We start from the raw sequence: 17,132 nt of genomic DNA, 5'->3' as shown, positions 1-17,132 counted from the left end.
CTGAATGGGAGAAGATTTTTGCAAATGATGTATTCAGTAAGGGGTTAATATCTAAAATATATGAAGAATTCATATAAATCAACATAAAAAAATCCAATTAAGAAATGGGCAGAGGGTCTGAATAGACATTTTTCCAAAGAAGACATACAGATGGCCAACAGGCATATGAAAAGATGCTCAGCGTCACTAATCATCAGTGAAATACAAATCAAAACCACAATGAGATATCACTACACACCTGTCAGAATGGCTGTTATCAAAAAAGACAGCAAATAACAAGTGTGGGCAAGGATGTGGAGAAAAGAGAACCCTTTTGCACTTTCGGTGGGAATATAATTGCTGCAGCCACTATGGAAAACAGTATGGCGATTCCTCAAAAAATTAAAAGTAGAACTGCCATATGATCCAGCAATTCTACCCCTGGGTATTTATCTGAAGTAAAACAAAAACACTAATTTGGAAAAAATATGTGCACCCCTAGGTTTAGTGCAGCATTATTTACAATAGCTAAGATATGGAAGCAACCAAGTGCCCATCAATAGATGAATGGATAAAGAAAACATGGTGTATTTATATACAATGGAATATTATTCAACCATATGAAAGAAGGAAATCCTGCTGTTTGCAACAACATGGATGGACTTAGAGGGTATTATGCTAAGTGAAATAAGTGAGACAGAGAAAGACAAATACTTTATGATTTCACTTACATGTGGAATAAAAATACAGAACAGATGGTTGCCAGAAGGATGGGGGTTGTGGGGAGGAAAGAAATAGGTGAGGAAGATTGAGGTATAAATTTCAGTTGCAAAATAAATGAGTCATGGATATGAAGTGTACAATGTGGGGAATATAGTTAATAACTAATAGCTTTGATGACATATTGTAACAAGACTTCTGCTGATCATTTTGAAATGTATAGAAATATTGAATCACTGTATTGTGTAACAGAAGCTAACAGTGTTGTAGGTCAGTTATACTTCAAAAATGAACAAACTCGTAGAAAAAGAGATCAGATTTGTGGGTTACCAGAGGCAGAGTTGGGGAGAGAAGGAGCTGAATGAAGGTAGACAAACTTCCTATTATAAGATAACTAAGTACTAGGGATGTAACGTACAACATGATAAATATAACTAACACTGCTGTATGTTATATATAAAAGTCATTGAGAGTAAATCCTAAGAGTTCTCGTCACAGGGGAAAAACTTTTTTCTGTTTTTTTAATGTTGTATTTATATGAGATAATGGATGTTCCCAAAACTTATTGTGATAATCTTTTCATGATGTAAGTCAAATCATTATGCTGTACACCTTAAACTTATAGAGTGCTGTGTGTCAATTATATCTCAATAAAACGGGGAAAAAACACACATGGATTGCAGGGGTGTAACTCTGGAAAACAGTTGGACATTGGAAAACAGTTGGACATTATCTAATAAAATTAAGATAATATAAGACCCAGCAATTTTACTCCTTGGTATATACCCTAAAGAAATTTATGCACATATATACCAAAGGACACGACCAAGAATATTGTTAGCACCATTTGTAATTAGTACTGTGTGTCTTTTAGCATCATTTTCATTTGTTTTTCACAGCCAGGCATATTTAGCCAGTCCTCTGTCTAATGCCGTGCAGATTGTTGGCATGAGTGCTACTCTCCCAAATTTGGAGCTTGTGGCTTCCTGGTTGAATGCTGAACTCTACCACACTGACTTTCGCCCTGTACCACTGCTGGAATCAGTAAAAATTGGAAATTCTATTTATGACTCTTCATTGAAGCTTGTGAGGGAATTTCAACCCATGCTGCAAGTAAAGGTAAGTCATTATTTTTATATAATTACCACCAGTACTTTTGTGTTTGATTGCATTTTCTCACAAGTTAACAGTTTTTTGTTGTTGTTGTTGTTTTTTGTTTTTTGCTATACGTGGGCCTCTCACTGTTGTGGCCTCTCCTGTTGTGGAGCACAGGCTCCGGACGCGCAGGCTCAGCGGCCATGGCTCATGGGCCCAGCCGCTCCACGGCATGTGGGATCTTCCTGGACCGGGACATGAACCCATGTCCCCTGCATCGGCAGGTGGACTCTCAACCACTGCGCCACCAGGGAAGCCCAAGTTAACAGTTTTTGAGTTAAGTAAAGTAGGGGGTTGCAAAGTAGTTGAATATGCATTATATATGCATTAGAAGGATTCCTAATGCTAAGCTAATTGGTTTCATATTAAAGAATTGGTGGTGTTGGTGAGAGAGGAAATGTAGCTGTGTCTTAAATTTAAGTATTATCATTTCCTGTCAGTGTAAGTATAAAATTGTGTAGATTTTTCTTTTTAACTAGGAAAAAGATTTTCTTATGGCTTTGTTTACACTAAACACTAATGTGGAAAATTGACCTTTTGTTTAATGTTATAGGTATAATATAGGAGAGTGGAAAAATCATTTTTTGGAGTCAGAAAGACCTACTTCTGATAATTCATAGGGATACTTGATATGGCTATGATATTAGTTGAATCACATAACTTCAATGAATGTAGTGTCTTCATCTATAAAATGGGATATAATACTTGTATTTAGTATTGTAAGAATGAAATTTGATTTAAAAAAATTGCCTAGCACCTAGGAAGGGCCTGAGAAATATCCCCTCCCCACACCCCTAAATACACTTAAAAACGTTTAGTTCACAATATTTTTCTAAGCCTGATTCTTCAGTCCTGAGGTTAAAGGACTACTCATGATCTGTGCTGTGAGGGATCTGTTTTTATGCCGAGCAGTGCCTCTGAGTACTGAAAAAGTTAAGGGTAAGTTTAGAACTAGGAATAGGACTAAATTCATGTGTTTTAGTACTGTCATAGGTATGCATTTGTAGCTTCCGCATGCCTGGTATGGAATCTTATTTAGTTGCTTCGCTCTGTACCCCAAATTTCACCTGACTGTGCCTTGGTTACCTTAAGTATGTAAGTAAACACATTCATCTACTCTCCTGTTAATCTTCTATTATCATGCCTATGCCTCCACCTCATTTAAATGTTACAACTCTTACCTGGATTTTTGAAATAGCCTCATAATTGATCTCTTTGCTTCCTACTTTGTCCCCGTCAGTCTGTGCTTAAATCAAGAGCTAGTGACCTATTTAAACTGAATATCACATGCTGCTCAAAAACTTGTGATGGTTCCCTGTTTCATTTAGAATGAAAAAACATCTTTAAAGTAGCCTATAAGCCCCTGCATGATCTGCCCCACTCCCTTAGTGCGCTGACTTCAGTTTCTATATTCCTTCTTACTTCCTCCGTAGCCTTTTTGCTATTCCATAATATGCCAAGAATCTCCCACCTCAGGTTCTCTTTATCTGGAATGCTTTCTCCCCCAGGCATCAGTAGGGTTTACCCTTTCACCTTTGGACCTTTACTCAAATATCAATTTCTCAGACCTTCCTTGGCCACCTTATTTAAATTGCTGTGTTCTCCTATTCCTCCTATTTTCCCTGTTTTATTTTTCCCCTTTGCACTTTTCAAAATTGAACATACTACGTGTTTTACTTATCTTGTTGTTTTTATCTATCTTTTCTTACTGGAGTAGAAGAACTCTGAGGGCAGAGCTGTTTTTCTGCTTTATTCTCCATCTGCAGTGCCTAGAACAATATATGGCACATAATAAATATTTGCTTAATGAGTGAATGGATTAATGAATTAATCCAGTTGCACACACTCACCTTCCAGTTTTGAGAACTCCCTGGGCCACCACTGGGTGTTTACAAATGCTCTTTGTTCTGCTTGAGATGTGTTCTCTGTCCCCCAGTTACCTTTCATTAGGATAATGCTTCCCATTCTTCACGTCTCAGCTAAATCATCAGTTTCTCAGGGAAACCTTTCTTTCAGATCTTTCAAATTTATGTCAAATATGAGGCTTCAAAACACCATAAAACTCTCTTTCATAGTACGTATTATGATTGTATTTTACATTTGTTTGTTTAGTACTTTAATGTTTCTCCAGTGAGACCTAAACTCCTTAAAGATAGTACCTTGACTTTCTTTTACTCACCATAATATCCCCATTACTTGAGGGTTGGAGGTCAGTCAATATTAGTTGAATGAATATAAGATATTTCCTACTCACCTTGTATCATAAGGAAGTTTATTTTCTTCTTTTCTCTTTCTGATTTTTCTTTGTTTTATTACTGATTTTGTGTAACTGATTTTTATCATGCCTTTGAGTAGAAAAACCTTTCCCTTGAAGCAAAATGAATGACTTTAAAATGATATGAAAATGTTTTGAAAGTACTACTACAGTGGCAACTTCTCTTTCTTTTTTAGGGAGATGAGGACCATGTTGTTAGTTTATGTTATGAGACCATTCGTGATAACCATTCAGTATTACTTTTCTGTCCGTCAAAGAAATGGTGTGAGAAGTTGGCAGATATCATTGCCTATGCGTTTTACAGTCTACACCATCAAGCTGAGGGTAAGTTACTGATAGCAGTGAAAGCCTCCATACTTAGGACATTTGCTTGAAAGTAATGTTAATAATTATATTAGCAAAGCATGGCTCTCTTTCATCATTGCCACCACCTGCCTACTGTATACTCCTTTGTAAAACTGTGCTTTTGTAACTAATCATCTCCTTATCCTCCTTACAGACAATGTGTACACACATTTAGATTAATCTTCAGAATTTTAAAATGTTGGATTTCTACAGGTATATACTGAGGTTCTTCATCTAGGATCCATGAGCTTTGAGAGGTTGACCTCGAAGCCCCTAAATTGTATAAAAACTTCACATATACACATTTTTTTGGGGAAAGCAGTCATATCTTTTTTATATTTCCAAACTGTAACTCTAAAAAGAATCATACACACACACACACACACACACACACATATGTACATATACATATATACACATGTATTGGGTTGGCCAAAAAGTTTGTTCATAACATCTTATGGAAAAAGCCGAATGAACTTTTTGGCCAACCCAATATTTTAAAAGCTTTACTGAGGTGGAATTTATGTGGAATAAAATGTACCCACTTGAAGTGTGTAACTTCATGAATTTTAACAAATGTGTTCGCCTGTTTAACTCCCCCACTGTGATCAACATGTAGAACATTTCTGTCACTGTAAAATGTTCTCTTTTGCTGTCAATCTCCTCCCTCTATCCCCAGCTTCAGGCAACCACTCATATATTTTCTGTCACTCTAGATTAGTTGTGTCTTCTAAGAATTTCATGTAGTAAATGAAGTCATATTGTGTGTATGTGTCTTTTGTGCCTGGATTCTTTTACTCATCATAATATTTTTAAGATTCATCGAGATTGTTACTTTTATCAATTTGTTTCTTTTTTATTGCTGAGTATTGATCTAGTATATTGCTATAACCATTAGTATATATTTTTACTGATTCTAGGATGAGTACTAGCTTATGGTCCCTTGGGGTCAAAGATAAGCGTAGGGAAGACAGAGACCAGTTCTAGTTACAGAATACTGTGATATTTTATGACTTTGTTATGACAGTGGCATCTTGAGGACAGGTGATGGATATCTCAAGCCTAGCTCCAATAAGTAAACTTTGCCTGAAATTATATTGGGTAGACTCTGATCCAACGTTTTAATCTCTCTTCTAGTTCCCTCTTAATTGATACTTTCTTATTATGCCAACTTATATTTTTTATGTGAACCATGATAACTTATATTCCTTAATAACCAGAAACATTATTAATATTTTCTTTGCTTGAGGCTCTGTTATTTTGATTTATAGCAGTGGTTCCCAAATCCTAGTGCTTAGACTGGAGCCTGGGCTATGATGAACTTTTCACCAGAAAAGTAAAGACATGGCAGCACATTTTTCATAAAGATGAAGTTTAAATTTTGAAATTATCCCTACTGATTTTTTATGTTAAAATAACTTTTCTTTTGAAATAAGGAATCAATTTTTAAAAAATTTTAAATTGTTCTTAGAGAAATAAAACTTTGGCAACCCTCTGTGGATCCTCAAAATTTTAGGAAAAGTTTACCTAAAAGACTTAAAAATGTATAAAATATAAGATACATTCTATGAGAAGGTTTACTAGTTCAGAAATCCAAAATTCTAAGAAATTCTTTAAGCAAACATAGTTCTTGCATCTAAGAAAGTCTTCTGGGGGAAGTTACACATAGAGGCAAAAACAGAGGGTAATGTATGATTAATTACCACATTGGTGCCAAAAAGGCTAGAAGAATTGTCATTTAGAACTAAGCTCCTATGTGATTCTGACACTGCTGGTTTGGGGGGGTGGGGCACACTTTGAGCGAGGATTTTGATTTTTAGTCTCTGCGTGGTAGTATCTGTAATTTTCTCCTTCCTTCAGCTGTTTCTTTGATCTCCTCCTGTGGGCTTGATCTCATCCTAATATAGTGTTTCCTAAACTTTGGTACACATTAGAATTGCCTGGGGAGATTTAAAAATCGTTATGTCCAGGTTGCATCACATCACAAAGTCCAGAGGTGAATGTCAGGCATCAGTATTTTTAAAAGATGTCCAGGTGATTTTTTTTTTTTTGGCGGTACGCGGGCCTCTCACTGTTGTGGCCTCTCCCGTTGCGGAGCACAGGCTCCGGACGCACAGGCTCAGCGACCATGGCTCATGGGCCCAGCCGCTCCGCGGCATGTGGGATCTTCCTGGACCAGGGCACGAACCTGTGTCCCCTGCATCAGCAGGCGGACTCTCAACCACTGCGCCACCAGGGAAGCCCCGTCCAGGTGATTATTATAAGTAGTAGTTTCAGAACCATTGCCCTCTGTCATGACTCAGGCAGATAGCAGTTAAAGAGGTCCAAGGGGAGGTGACAGTGTTGATGATTTTTTTGTGACAGGATTGGTAAGATCATCTGAACTTTCACCAGTGATACTGGAACAAAAGGGCCTCCTAGAAGTGATGGATCAGTTAAAACGTTTGCCTTCAGGACTGGACTCTGTATTACAAAAAACTGTGCCATGGGGAGTAGCGTTTCATCATGCAGGTATCCGTATTTATAATATGTTATTAAGAAGCCCCCTCCAAGAATCCTTATAATTTCTTCATTTTTATTTTTATATTTGATTTGCATTTGATTTCTTGTTAACCATACTTAATACTCTTAGATTTTATTTTAAGAAATTGTGTGATTAAGGTTAAACAAGAATAACATGTAGGTTTACTTATCTGTATGGTATATAAATACTGGATATAAGCTTTTTTGTACCATTGGGGAAATGAATTCTAAAATTATTACCTTTCTATACTTTGTTTTCTTAAAAATTAGGTTAGAGTGGTACTTGCTATCCTAATTTTATGCCACTCTGTTTCCTTTTATCTCAAGGGGTATTGGAAATATTCTCACGAGTATATCAAAATCAAATTAAGTTTAGAATTTGTCGTATTGTATTTTGAGAGGGCTACAAGTGTTTAAAAACCAAATACCTAGGTTGTCAAAATTGCAAGGGTTATGACAGTCACCGAATTAAATAATTTCTTTTAGGGTATGATCTGTCAATGATGATATGTGCTGAGGATATGATTAAGAATATATAGTTTCTGGGGAGTGGGAAGGGTAAGCTGTGACAAAGCGAGAGAGAGGCATGGACATATATACACTACCAAACTTAAGGTAGATAGCTAGTGGGAAGCAGCCGCATAGCACAGGGAGATCAGCTTGGTGCTTTGTGACCGCCTGGAGGGGTGGGATAGGGAGGGTGGGAGGGAGGAAGACGCAAGAGGGAAGAGATATGGGAACATATGTAAATGTAAACTGATTCACTTTGTTATAAAGCAGAAACTAACACACCATTGTAAAGCAATTATACTTCAATAAAGATGTAAAAAAGAAAAAAAGAATATATAGTTTCTATGATAAGGAACCTAACCTTTTCAATTTATTTAAAATTTTTATCGTGCTATATATAAATAAATTTTTAAAATATATATATATATACCCATACACACAAACACATAAAAGAATATTTTCATTGTATATAACTTACAATGCATACTAGTAAAATGAATACCGGTGGACCCACAACTTATTTACAAACTAGAATCCCAATCCTTTTGATTTTTTTTAAAATAAAAGAAAATAAAAAATAAGCCACATAAGTGTGTATTCTATATGCTGTTTTTCATTTACTCATGTATTTATTTTTCAGACATTTATTTATGTGTCTCACCATGGTGTTGGATAGACCCTGCAGATACTGTCATAAGGCATGTCTCTACCTTCAAGGAGTTCTTGTCTAGAGCAGGGGTCAGCAAACTACAATCTGCTGGTCAAATCCAGCTGTTTTTGTAAATAAAGTTTTATTGGAACACAGTCTTGCCCATTTGTTTTGCGGCTGCTTTCATGTGACAGTGGTAGAGTTGAGTAGTTGCAGCAGAGACCATCTGTCCTGCAAAACCTAAAATATTTACAGATAAAGTTTGACAACCCCTGGTCTAGAAGATGAGATAGAAGTACAGTATACAGTACAAGGGTTGGCAGATTATACTCTTAAATTGATAGACTTTGATTACTTCTTTGTTTACAGTCATAACAATAGCTTGAAAAAAATCTTTACATGCTTGTAACAGATTCTCAGCTCCATTTGTAAGTGATCAAGTACAATATTTTCATTATATGTTAATAAATATATGCTATTGTAATTTCTTTTTTTTAGGTCTTACTTTTGAGGAGAGGGATATCATTGAAGGAGCCTTCCGTCAAGGTCAGATTCGGGTCTTGGCAGCAACTTCTACTCTTTCATCTGGGGTGAATTTACCTGCACGTCGTGTAATCATTCGGACTCCTATTTTCAGTGGTCGACCTCTAGATATTCTTACTTACAAGCAGATGGTTGGTCGTGCTGGCAGGAAAGGAGTAGACACAGTAGGTAAGTGAGTTTGAATTTTGTAATAGTGTTGCTGAAGGACAGTGTCAGTCTACCTGAAATTGAATGGCAACCCATTTCTTATCATGCTATATTTCTTTGTTATCCAAAACACTAATGTCATCCTTTTGGATTTGTTTAATATTTATATGAGTATAACTTAAAATTTTCATATCATCAACTATTGATTGTCTAGTAATGTAGAATCAAGATTTTCTTTTGTATTATATACAGTGAAATGATTCAGTATTATGTTAGATGACATCACATTAGCTGTAAGATGACTTTTAATTTCCAGTATCATCTACTATTTTGTGCTAGTGAAGGGATTAATTTATATGGGTATTAATTCTGTTTAGGTGCCTGCTGTAAGAGTTCAAATAGGGATGCTGAGAGCTGGGAAGTACTCGCACACTTTTGGAATAGGAACTTCATGTACCCTCTTTGTCTTTCTAAATTGGTGCTGGCTCTGAAAACACTTTTTCAGTTTCTTATTTTGTATCAACAAGTAATGATAATATTACCAGCAATGCAAACAAAACTTTTGTCTTAAGCAATAGGGAAGCTTGTTTGAATTAAATATGAAGATAGCAGCAAATATTATTTCTTGCCTGCTACATTATTCTGGGTATGACTAAATTGTTGAGTCTTCTAACATTAAAGAACTTTGAGAGGAACATTCTCTGTCACACTTTCTTTCTTCTAGTTTGTTTTTCCGTGTTCAGCAGTATAGTTTCTATCTTGTGGTATAAGATGGCTATTCCAGTCTCTGTTATCACATCTGCATTTCAGTCATCAGGAAGGAGAGATGAGGAAGTAAAGGGCCCATCCTACCCTTTAAGGACACTTCCCAGAAGTTGCACTTAGTATTTCTCCTTACACACAATTGGCCAGAACTAAGTCATATGTTTACATTCCCTGACTACAGGGAAGCTGGTGAATATAATCTAGCTGAGTGACCCTGTGTTCATCTAACATTTAGGGGTTTTATTAAAGAAAGAATGAGAGAATGGCTATTAGGGGCAAGTATTAGTCTCAGCCCTAGTAGCAAATGATTCGTCTGTATGTAATCCCTGAAGGGCCACTGGTCTGCCTCACTTTTAAGCCCTAAGAAGTTTGTTGATTAAACAAACCTTCCAACTCATTGGATTTCTCTTACTAAAGGCATCAAAGAAGTTCATCCTACTTCTGTCTCTTACTTTATCTACGAAATATGCAGATTACATTTATGTGTTTTAAAAGGGCGGGAGGAAGAGCTAAGATGCTCCCTTCTCATTCCTAACTGCCTCCTTCTGTCCTTCCTCCAATTTTCATTTCTCAGTAGACTCACAACTCTGGAGAGTGGAGTGTAAGTTCATTTTACATAGATACTCTTCTTTCAAGGCCAGAGGGTCTTCAAGGTGATGTAAAGATAAGGAGGTTTTATTTGCCTTGCTATGTTCTTAGCTTGTGCTTATCTTTCTCATGGGGAAGAATAATAGGAAGGTTGGCACCCTGGACTAATATCAAGCCTTAAATCAGATAACATTCAAACAATACTAAAATATACCACAACTTTGTTTCTGAGGTCTTGGAAACTTCTGAGATTTTGACTTTGCATAATGTTCCATTTTAGGGTGGCATATGGCTTGCTCAGAATTTCTTTAAGTGGAGGATGCAAATAAAGGGTTTCATATCAACTATGAAGATTTAAATACTTGGTCATTCTTTTTGTAGCATTTTTGTAACTTCTTTGCATTTTATAAATGATATTAATATTTCCTGGATAGTTCATGGAGTTTTATTTAGATGACTCTTTAATCTCTCTTTGGATATTTTGGAACCTTCCAGTGTAGGATGATGGTGCTTTGTGCCAAAACAGTGACTTGTAGTTAAAAAGTTTGCAGATCTATCTATATCAAATCTATGAATGATTTGATTCTAATTGACTTCTCAATTATAATATGGATACAGCCTCACTAGGCAGGTGGGAATGGGATCTGGACATATATACTGGCATTATTTTGGGCATTTTCATAAATCTTGCTCATCCTGAAAAAGGGTTGTCTATTTTGTTGAAGAATCAAAGCCTGGAAGAGCTTTACACTGCTCAAAGTGGCTTTTTACCTTGTTGCTAATGCTAGTTGATCCATTTTCTAGGTAGTTTTTTTGTTTTAAGCTGGGTTGTTTTATAGTTATCACAAGAGCCAGGTGGTATATTTTATTCACCTGGCTTTTGTTTGTTTGTTCTGATGGCACCTATGTTTTTGTAATTATATTTGGGGTAAATAACCAATGGTTATCAAGTTTATAGTTCCTTATATTTTTCCTATCTTGATTCTCAATTTGGCAGTGTTAAGAAAGCATCATCTGTATTTTCTCTCTGCCTGGGTGGTTAGTATAGTCCACCACAATCCTACTTTTATTTCTGTTTTTCTCTAATGCAAATGGCCTTCATTTTGCCTGTTGAATATCTTATTTACTGCCTCCTTTCCCTTACTATTGGATTCATTTTTGAAAAAAAAATAGTTTTCTCTAGTTTTAATTGTTGTAATAAGTGTTTATGTTTGTATAAATTGTATATTTTTTTTCTTAGTGACTTTTTTTGTGGCTGCGTTGGGTCTTTGTTGCTGCATGCGGACTTTCTCTAGTTGCGGTGAGTGGGGGCTACTCTTCGTTGCAGTGTGCAGGCTTCTCATTGCGGTGGCTTCTCTTGTTGTAGAGCATGGGCTCTAGGCATGAGGGCTTCAGTAGTTGCAGCACGTTAGCTCAGTAGTTGTGGCACGCGGGCTCTAGAGCACAGGTTCAGTAGTTGTGGAGAACGGGCTTAGTTGCTCCATGGCATGTGGGATCTTCCCAGACCAGGGATGGAACCTGTGTCCCCTGCATTGGCAGGCAGATTCTTATCCACTGTGCCACCAGGGAAGTCCTGTATATGTATTTAATTAATAAGTGCTTTCACATATTTTTGTTCACTTGATTGTTTCAATAGCCTAAAGCATTTAAATTAGTGAGTGTTATAATGTGATTTCTAGGTATCTGTTATAACTGATATTGAACTCAGGTTTGGCTACTCATTACACGATAGGCCAGTAAGTCAAGTGACAAGGTGTTCAGTCAAGGAAAGTGACTTTATTCGAAAAAGCCAGCTAACTGAGAAGGAGAAGATGATGGACTAGCGTCCTTAAAAACGATCTTAACATCTTGGTGCAGGCAAAGGGCTTTTAAAGTCAGTGTGACGGAGGGTGCTTCCGGGTGCATGAGCAGCTTTTGCACAATTCTCGGATTGGTTGGCATCAAGGTGAAGTTTCAAGCGTCACCAGTTTTCTGGGTTCAGCTGGTCTGGGGTCTACATGCTTGCAGTCAGCAGTTTTCATCTGGGGGTCTGCTTCCTATAGAACAACTTAGGAACGTGTGTTAGACCTTTTATCTATATCTTTCAGGGAACTGAGAGTTCGGTGACTCTGCTTTGTGGCTGGTTTATAGTCTAAATTGTTACCAGTTTCCTGGCCCAACAGCTATTCTTTGTTTCTACACCTTCGCATTTCCTAATCATTAACTCTTGAGCCAGCCTTTTGAGACTGAGGGGAGGCCTGGGAGCTTTTTACTTCAAAGGACAGGGACACAGGGACTGGTATGCAGTTTCATAACCAGTAATAATTTGCATCTGCATTTTCCTTTATAGTTTTCAAAATATCTATTACTATTATATACTTAATTATTCAATAACAATAGTTAATCCTGTAGGGAAGGAAAAAACTTTTCCTCTACCCTCTTAGGTTCTATGCCTAGTGCCTGCAAATGAAACTGACAAATTACAGATTAACAGGAAAAAAGCCATACATATTTGACTTGATGTTAATATTTAATTTTTTACATACACAGAGTCCCTAATAGAAAAATAAAAATCTAAAGAAGCAGTTAGATGCTGGGGGCTTATATACCCTTTTAACAAAGGTTGATGAATTGTAGAGAAGTGACAAGACAAAGGAAAAGGGGTTTGGGCTTCTAGGGGGTGGTACATTGTGGGAAGGTAGATATATGCTGGAGTTTAATGCAAGTTAAGGTTTCTTTAGTGAGGTTTGTGCACACCCATCTCAATACTGACTTTTTGTCTCCAGTGATAAGACTTGTCTTCCTGCTGTGAGAGACAGGAAGGGGAACACCTTCACAGAGAAATTTATGTCCTGCTTCTAAGCATATAAGGAGAAAGCAAAGAGCTCTTTCTATGTTTGCTGCTTCCCAATTGGCTTCAGGTCAAAATAATGCTTATGCTAAAGTGGCATATTTTGGTGTAGCATATTCTGATCCCCTTCAATCCAAAATTCAGAAAATAAAAACATTAGTGATAATTATATGACTATAACAACCACTATCTCTTGTCTCCTTTTAAACAAGCCAGTTTAAATTCTCTTTAGCAGGTATTTTATGTAAACGTGTTGGGATTCTGCAACTGTATAGTTTTTTTTGATTATAGGTGAGAGTATCTTAATTTGTAAAAACTCTGAGAAATCAAAAGGTATCGCTCTACTTCAGGGATCTCTAAAACCTGTTCGCAGCTGTTTGCAAAGACAAGAAGGAGAAGTAACTTCGAGCATGATAAGAGCTATTCTGGAGGTAAGAGAGAGTTCACTAAATCACCATTTGCTTTTTTGTTCCTGTAGTACAATGATAGAACTTTAGTATGTGAAAAATCTTAGTTTTGTGTTTCTTTATGAGATTATTTATAGCCTTCCCAAGTCTGAACCTCTTCTACTTTATATAGTTATTTCCTGGAGTTTAATACAGCTAGTGCCATATGAATCTACTTCAAAACAGTGTATTAAATCACAAATGCCAGATGGTTATTTTTTAGATGTTCTTGATTATTTTCTGAATTTAAAAAAATGATGACAGGGCTTCCCTGGTGGCGCAGTGGTTGAGAGTCCGCCTGCCGATGCAGGGGACACGGGTTTGTGCCCCGGTCCGGGAAGATCCGCGGCTGGGCCCCTGAACCGTGGCCGCTGAGCCTGCGCGTTTGGAGCCTGTGCTCCGCAACGGGAGGGGCCCCAACAGTGAGAGGCCCGCGTACTGCAAAAAAAAAAAAAAAAAAATGATGACAAAAATGGACCATAGTTCCTCCATCCAGATAATACCTGTTGACATTAAAATAAAATTAAATTACAAATACACAATTAGAAGTTGCAAACTTTTACAGACGGAAGTATCTAAAGTGAAAAATAAAGCCTTTTGCTCAGAGTCCTCAAAGGTAACCCCTTTTAACTGTTTCATGTATTCATCCAAAAAAGTTTCTATTCCTATACCAGCATGCCTTGCTGTTGGTTTCATTGCTGGTGCTGGAGGACTGGTATTGTACTCATTCTCGTTTTTTCCCCTTTAGCTCTGTTTGAAAAAAAAAAAGAAAGTAATTGATAGCACAGGGTAGGTAAGACTGTAGAAAGTAGGCACTCATACAGTGCTGAAACTCTTTTGGAGAGAAACGTGGCCGTACCTACTAAGAATTTTTTAAAAAATGCACAAAGACATTTATCCAACAGATTCACATCTAGGAATTTTACCTAGGGATGTATTTGTGAAATTTCATCAAATTAAAGATACAAGAATGTTTATTATAGTTCTATTGGTAATAAGAAGAAACTGGAAACAACTAAAATACTATTAAAACTAAACAAATCTTGGTAAAACTATGCTTTGCTGTCATTAAAAAGAATGAAATAGCTCTGTTTAGACTGATTTGTTATGTTTCCAGTATACTTTAAATGACAGAAGACAAGGGGCAGATTAGTATATGTAATAGAATAGTTTGAGGAAAATGATATCTATAAGATGCCACTTTCATCTTTTTCTACACTGATTCTCACCTCTCTTCTAGGTGGGGAGTATTCAATGCTTGCATTCATATATGCCCACATATTTAAAAAAGGAAGGATGAGAAGAATTGATTTGGTTCATGGCCATGAACCATCAACACCCCCTTTATATTATATATGTTATATACTTATAGATGTATATTATTTAATTATGTTGTTAATTCCCACATTTCAGATAGATAATGATTCATTTATTTTCATTTATGAGAACATGCTATATCTACTTTTAAGGAAAACTTTTCATGTTGTCAGTAGGTGTTATCTACCTTTGTAATGAATGATGGTGGAAGAGTTAATAAAGAGTCTCTACATTAAGATGCTGATAATATTTTAAGGGAACAAAGTTATTTCTTTTATATTTTGAGGACCTATGTGTCTTATTAAAAAGTTACAGAATATTTCAAACCTCTTGTCTCAGATAATAGTTGGTGGTGTGGCGAGTACATCACAGGACATACAAACTTATGCTTCTTGCACATTTTTGGCTGCAAGTATGAAAGAAGGGAAGCAGGGAATTCAGAAAAATAAAGATTCTGTTCAACTTGGAGCAACTGAGGCCTGTGTAATGTGGCTACTAGAAAATGAATTCATCCAGATTACTGAAGCTAGTGATGGAACAGAAGGTAAATTATTCTTAATTGCAGCTTACTCACTTTTTCACCTTTAGTGATTTAGAGTATCTAAGACTGCTTAGTAAAAGGAAATTGACTTTTTCAGCAGTATAAAAGGAAACTGACTTTTCAACTCATTTTTAGTAAATCAGTGCTGTGTTCAGCAACATCAGACAGTTAGCATAGAGCCTGCTAATAAATATCCATGCATTGGATTCTGTTTGTAAAATTTATCAGAGCCTTAAAATGTTAATTATAGAATGCCAAAAGACAGCATTTGTTTTATTTTATTTTTAACATTTGGTCCTTTATTTCTCCACCCCCAATCCCAAATCAGGAAGTGTGTATCATCCAACACATCTTGGTTCGGCAACTCTTTCTTCTTCACTTTCTCCAGTTGATACTTTAGATATTTTTGCTGACCTCCAAAGAGCAATGAAGGGCTTTGTTTTAGAAAATGATCTGCATATTGTTTATCTGGTAAGTTCTGCTTTCTTCATTATTATATTTGTGAAAATGGGGAGAAAATACCTATAAGAATCCTGAGCATCAAAGATACCCTAAGGGAATATCTTGCCTGCTTCCCTTGACTAGGGTAGTACTGGTGGGAGTAGAGAAGAAGTAAGAAGAATTGTTGTAAAGTAATAAGCTAAATGTTCTAGTGACCTTTTCAATCTACTTGCCTACTTGTCTTTTTTCTCCAACTTTCTTTCAAAAAGTATTTGAGGTGACTTATTAAAAAATGTGTATTATATAGTATGTAAGAACACAGCAAAGGACAATGAGATATCTGGAAATTAAAGATAAGATCATAATGTAAAACTCAAGCAAATGTTGGTACATAAACAAGAACACCATTAAGTCATGTACAGTTGTTGTGCCCAACATTGGTTCTGGGCTGTCTAGCAGCTGTAGCAAAGAGGGAAGCTTTGTTAGTCTCAATATTCATAAGATAAAAAACAAAAAAATTTAGGAGAAGCATTGCATTTTATTGCCTAAGAGAAATGTCTTATAAAGATACTATGGGACTTAGATTCTTGATAAAATATTTATAGTAAATGCAATTAGGAATTTTAAAAGTTTGTCTACATTAGGTAATCTTTTATAAATGTTATTTCTTATAACAAATATTTTTGATAAGATTGAGTAAAATAAAGTTTGAGATCATATTCTCTGGGAAGAACCTGACCGGAAATAAATACTTAATTTTGCAATTAAGAGCAGATGTAGGGACTGGTGTAAGCAAGATGGTGGTATAGGAGATCCCTGGCTCTAGTCCTCATCAAAAATACAGATTAGCAACTATTCACAGTCAAGAATGCCTTTCTGAAAATCCCAGAACCTGGTGGTGAGGTTAAAACACTCTCTTAGAGCACAAAAACTGAGAGAGGCCACATTAGAACACTAAGAACAGTGGTTTCACTTTGACTCTGTTGCCCCTCCTTCAAGCAAGCACAGTGCCACACTGAGGCATCCAGTTTCTCCAGTGGGGTGAAGAGAGTCAAGGTAGTCATCCAGTTTCCTCAGCATTCTGGAGTATTCCCTGGGAAGGTCACTTCTGTCTCGCCTCATGGAGAACCCTGGGAGAATTGGCAAGGCTAGACCACCAAGGGTCAGCTAGTAACAAAAAAGTGGGTCGGGGCTCACAGTGACCAGTGTGTGGATCATGGCAGTGGCTCTGCATCTCTCCTGGCCACCTCACCCAATCAGAGAGGCCAGTAAGCGATTCCACTCACTGTGGCATCAGAATGATGTCCCCATCTGGCCAGGAAGCAGGGTGAGCAGTTCTGCCCAGCTGGCATCCCTGG

General features: G+C 36.7%; 1 protein-coding gene across 1 annotated transcript in view; it reads left to right on the top strand.

Moving 5' to 3' along the window:
* The window catches only part of POLQ (DNA polymerase theta), a gene marked incomplete at both ends in the record, with an annotated part of 113,388 nt that overhangs the window by 12,238 nt on the left and 84,018 nt on the right, over positions 1 to 17,132 (top strand). Inside the window, 7 exons of the mRNA XM_082839709.1 lie at positions 1,599 to 1,818; positions 4,306 to 4,453; positions 6,839 to 6,985; positions 8,655 to 8,867; positions 13,321 to 13,460; positions 15,132 to 15,336; positions 15,662 to 15,804. Coding sequence (XP_082695835.1) covers positions 1,599 to 1,818; positions 4,306 to 4,453; positions 6,839 to 6,985; positions 8,655 to 8,867; positions 13,321 to 13,460; positions 15,132 to 15,336; positions 15,662 to 15,804 — 1,216 coding nt within the window. The remainder of the gene's footprint in view (positions 1 to 1,598; positions 1,819 to 4,305; positions 4,454 to 6,838; positions 6,986 to 8,654; positions 8,868 to 13,320; positions 13,461 to 15,131; positions 15,337 to 15,661; positions 15,805 to 17,132) is intronic.

Source organism: Leucopleurus acutus (genome assembly GCF_964270905.1).
Source record: "Leucopleurus acutus genome assembly, chromosome: 5".
NCBI lineage: Eukaryota > Metazoa > Chordata > Mammalia > Artiodactyla > Delphinidae > Leucopleurus > Leucopleurus acutus.
Note: the sequence above shows the minus strand (reverse complement) of the source record. Positions and strands in the feature narration are given on the sequence as shown.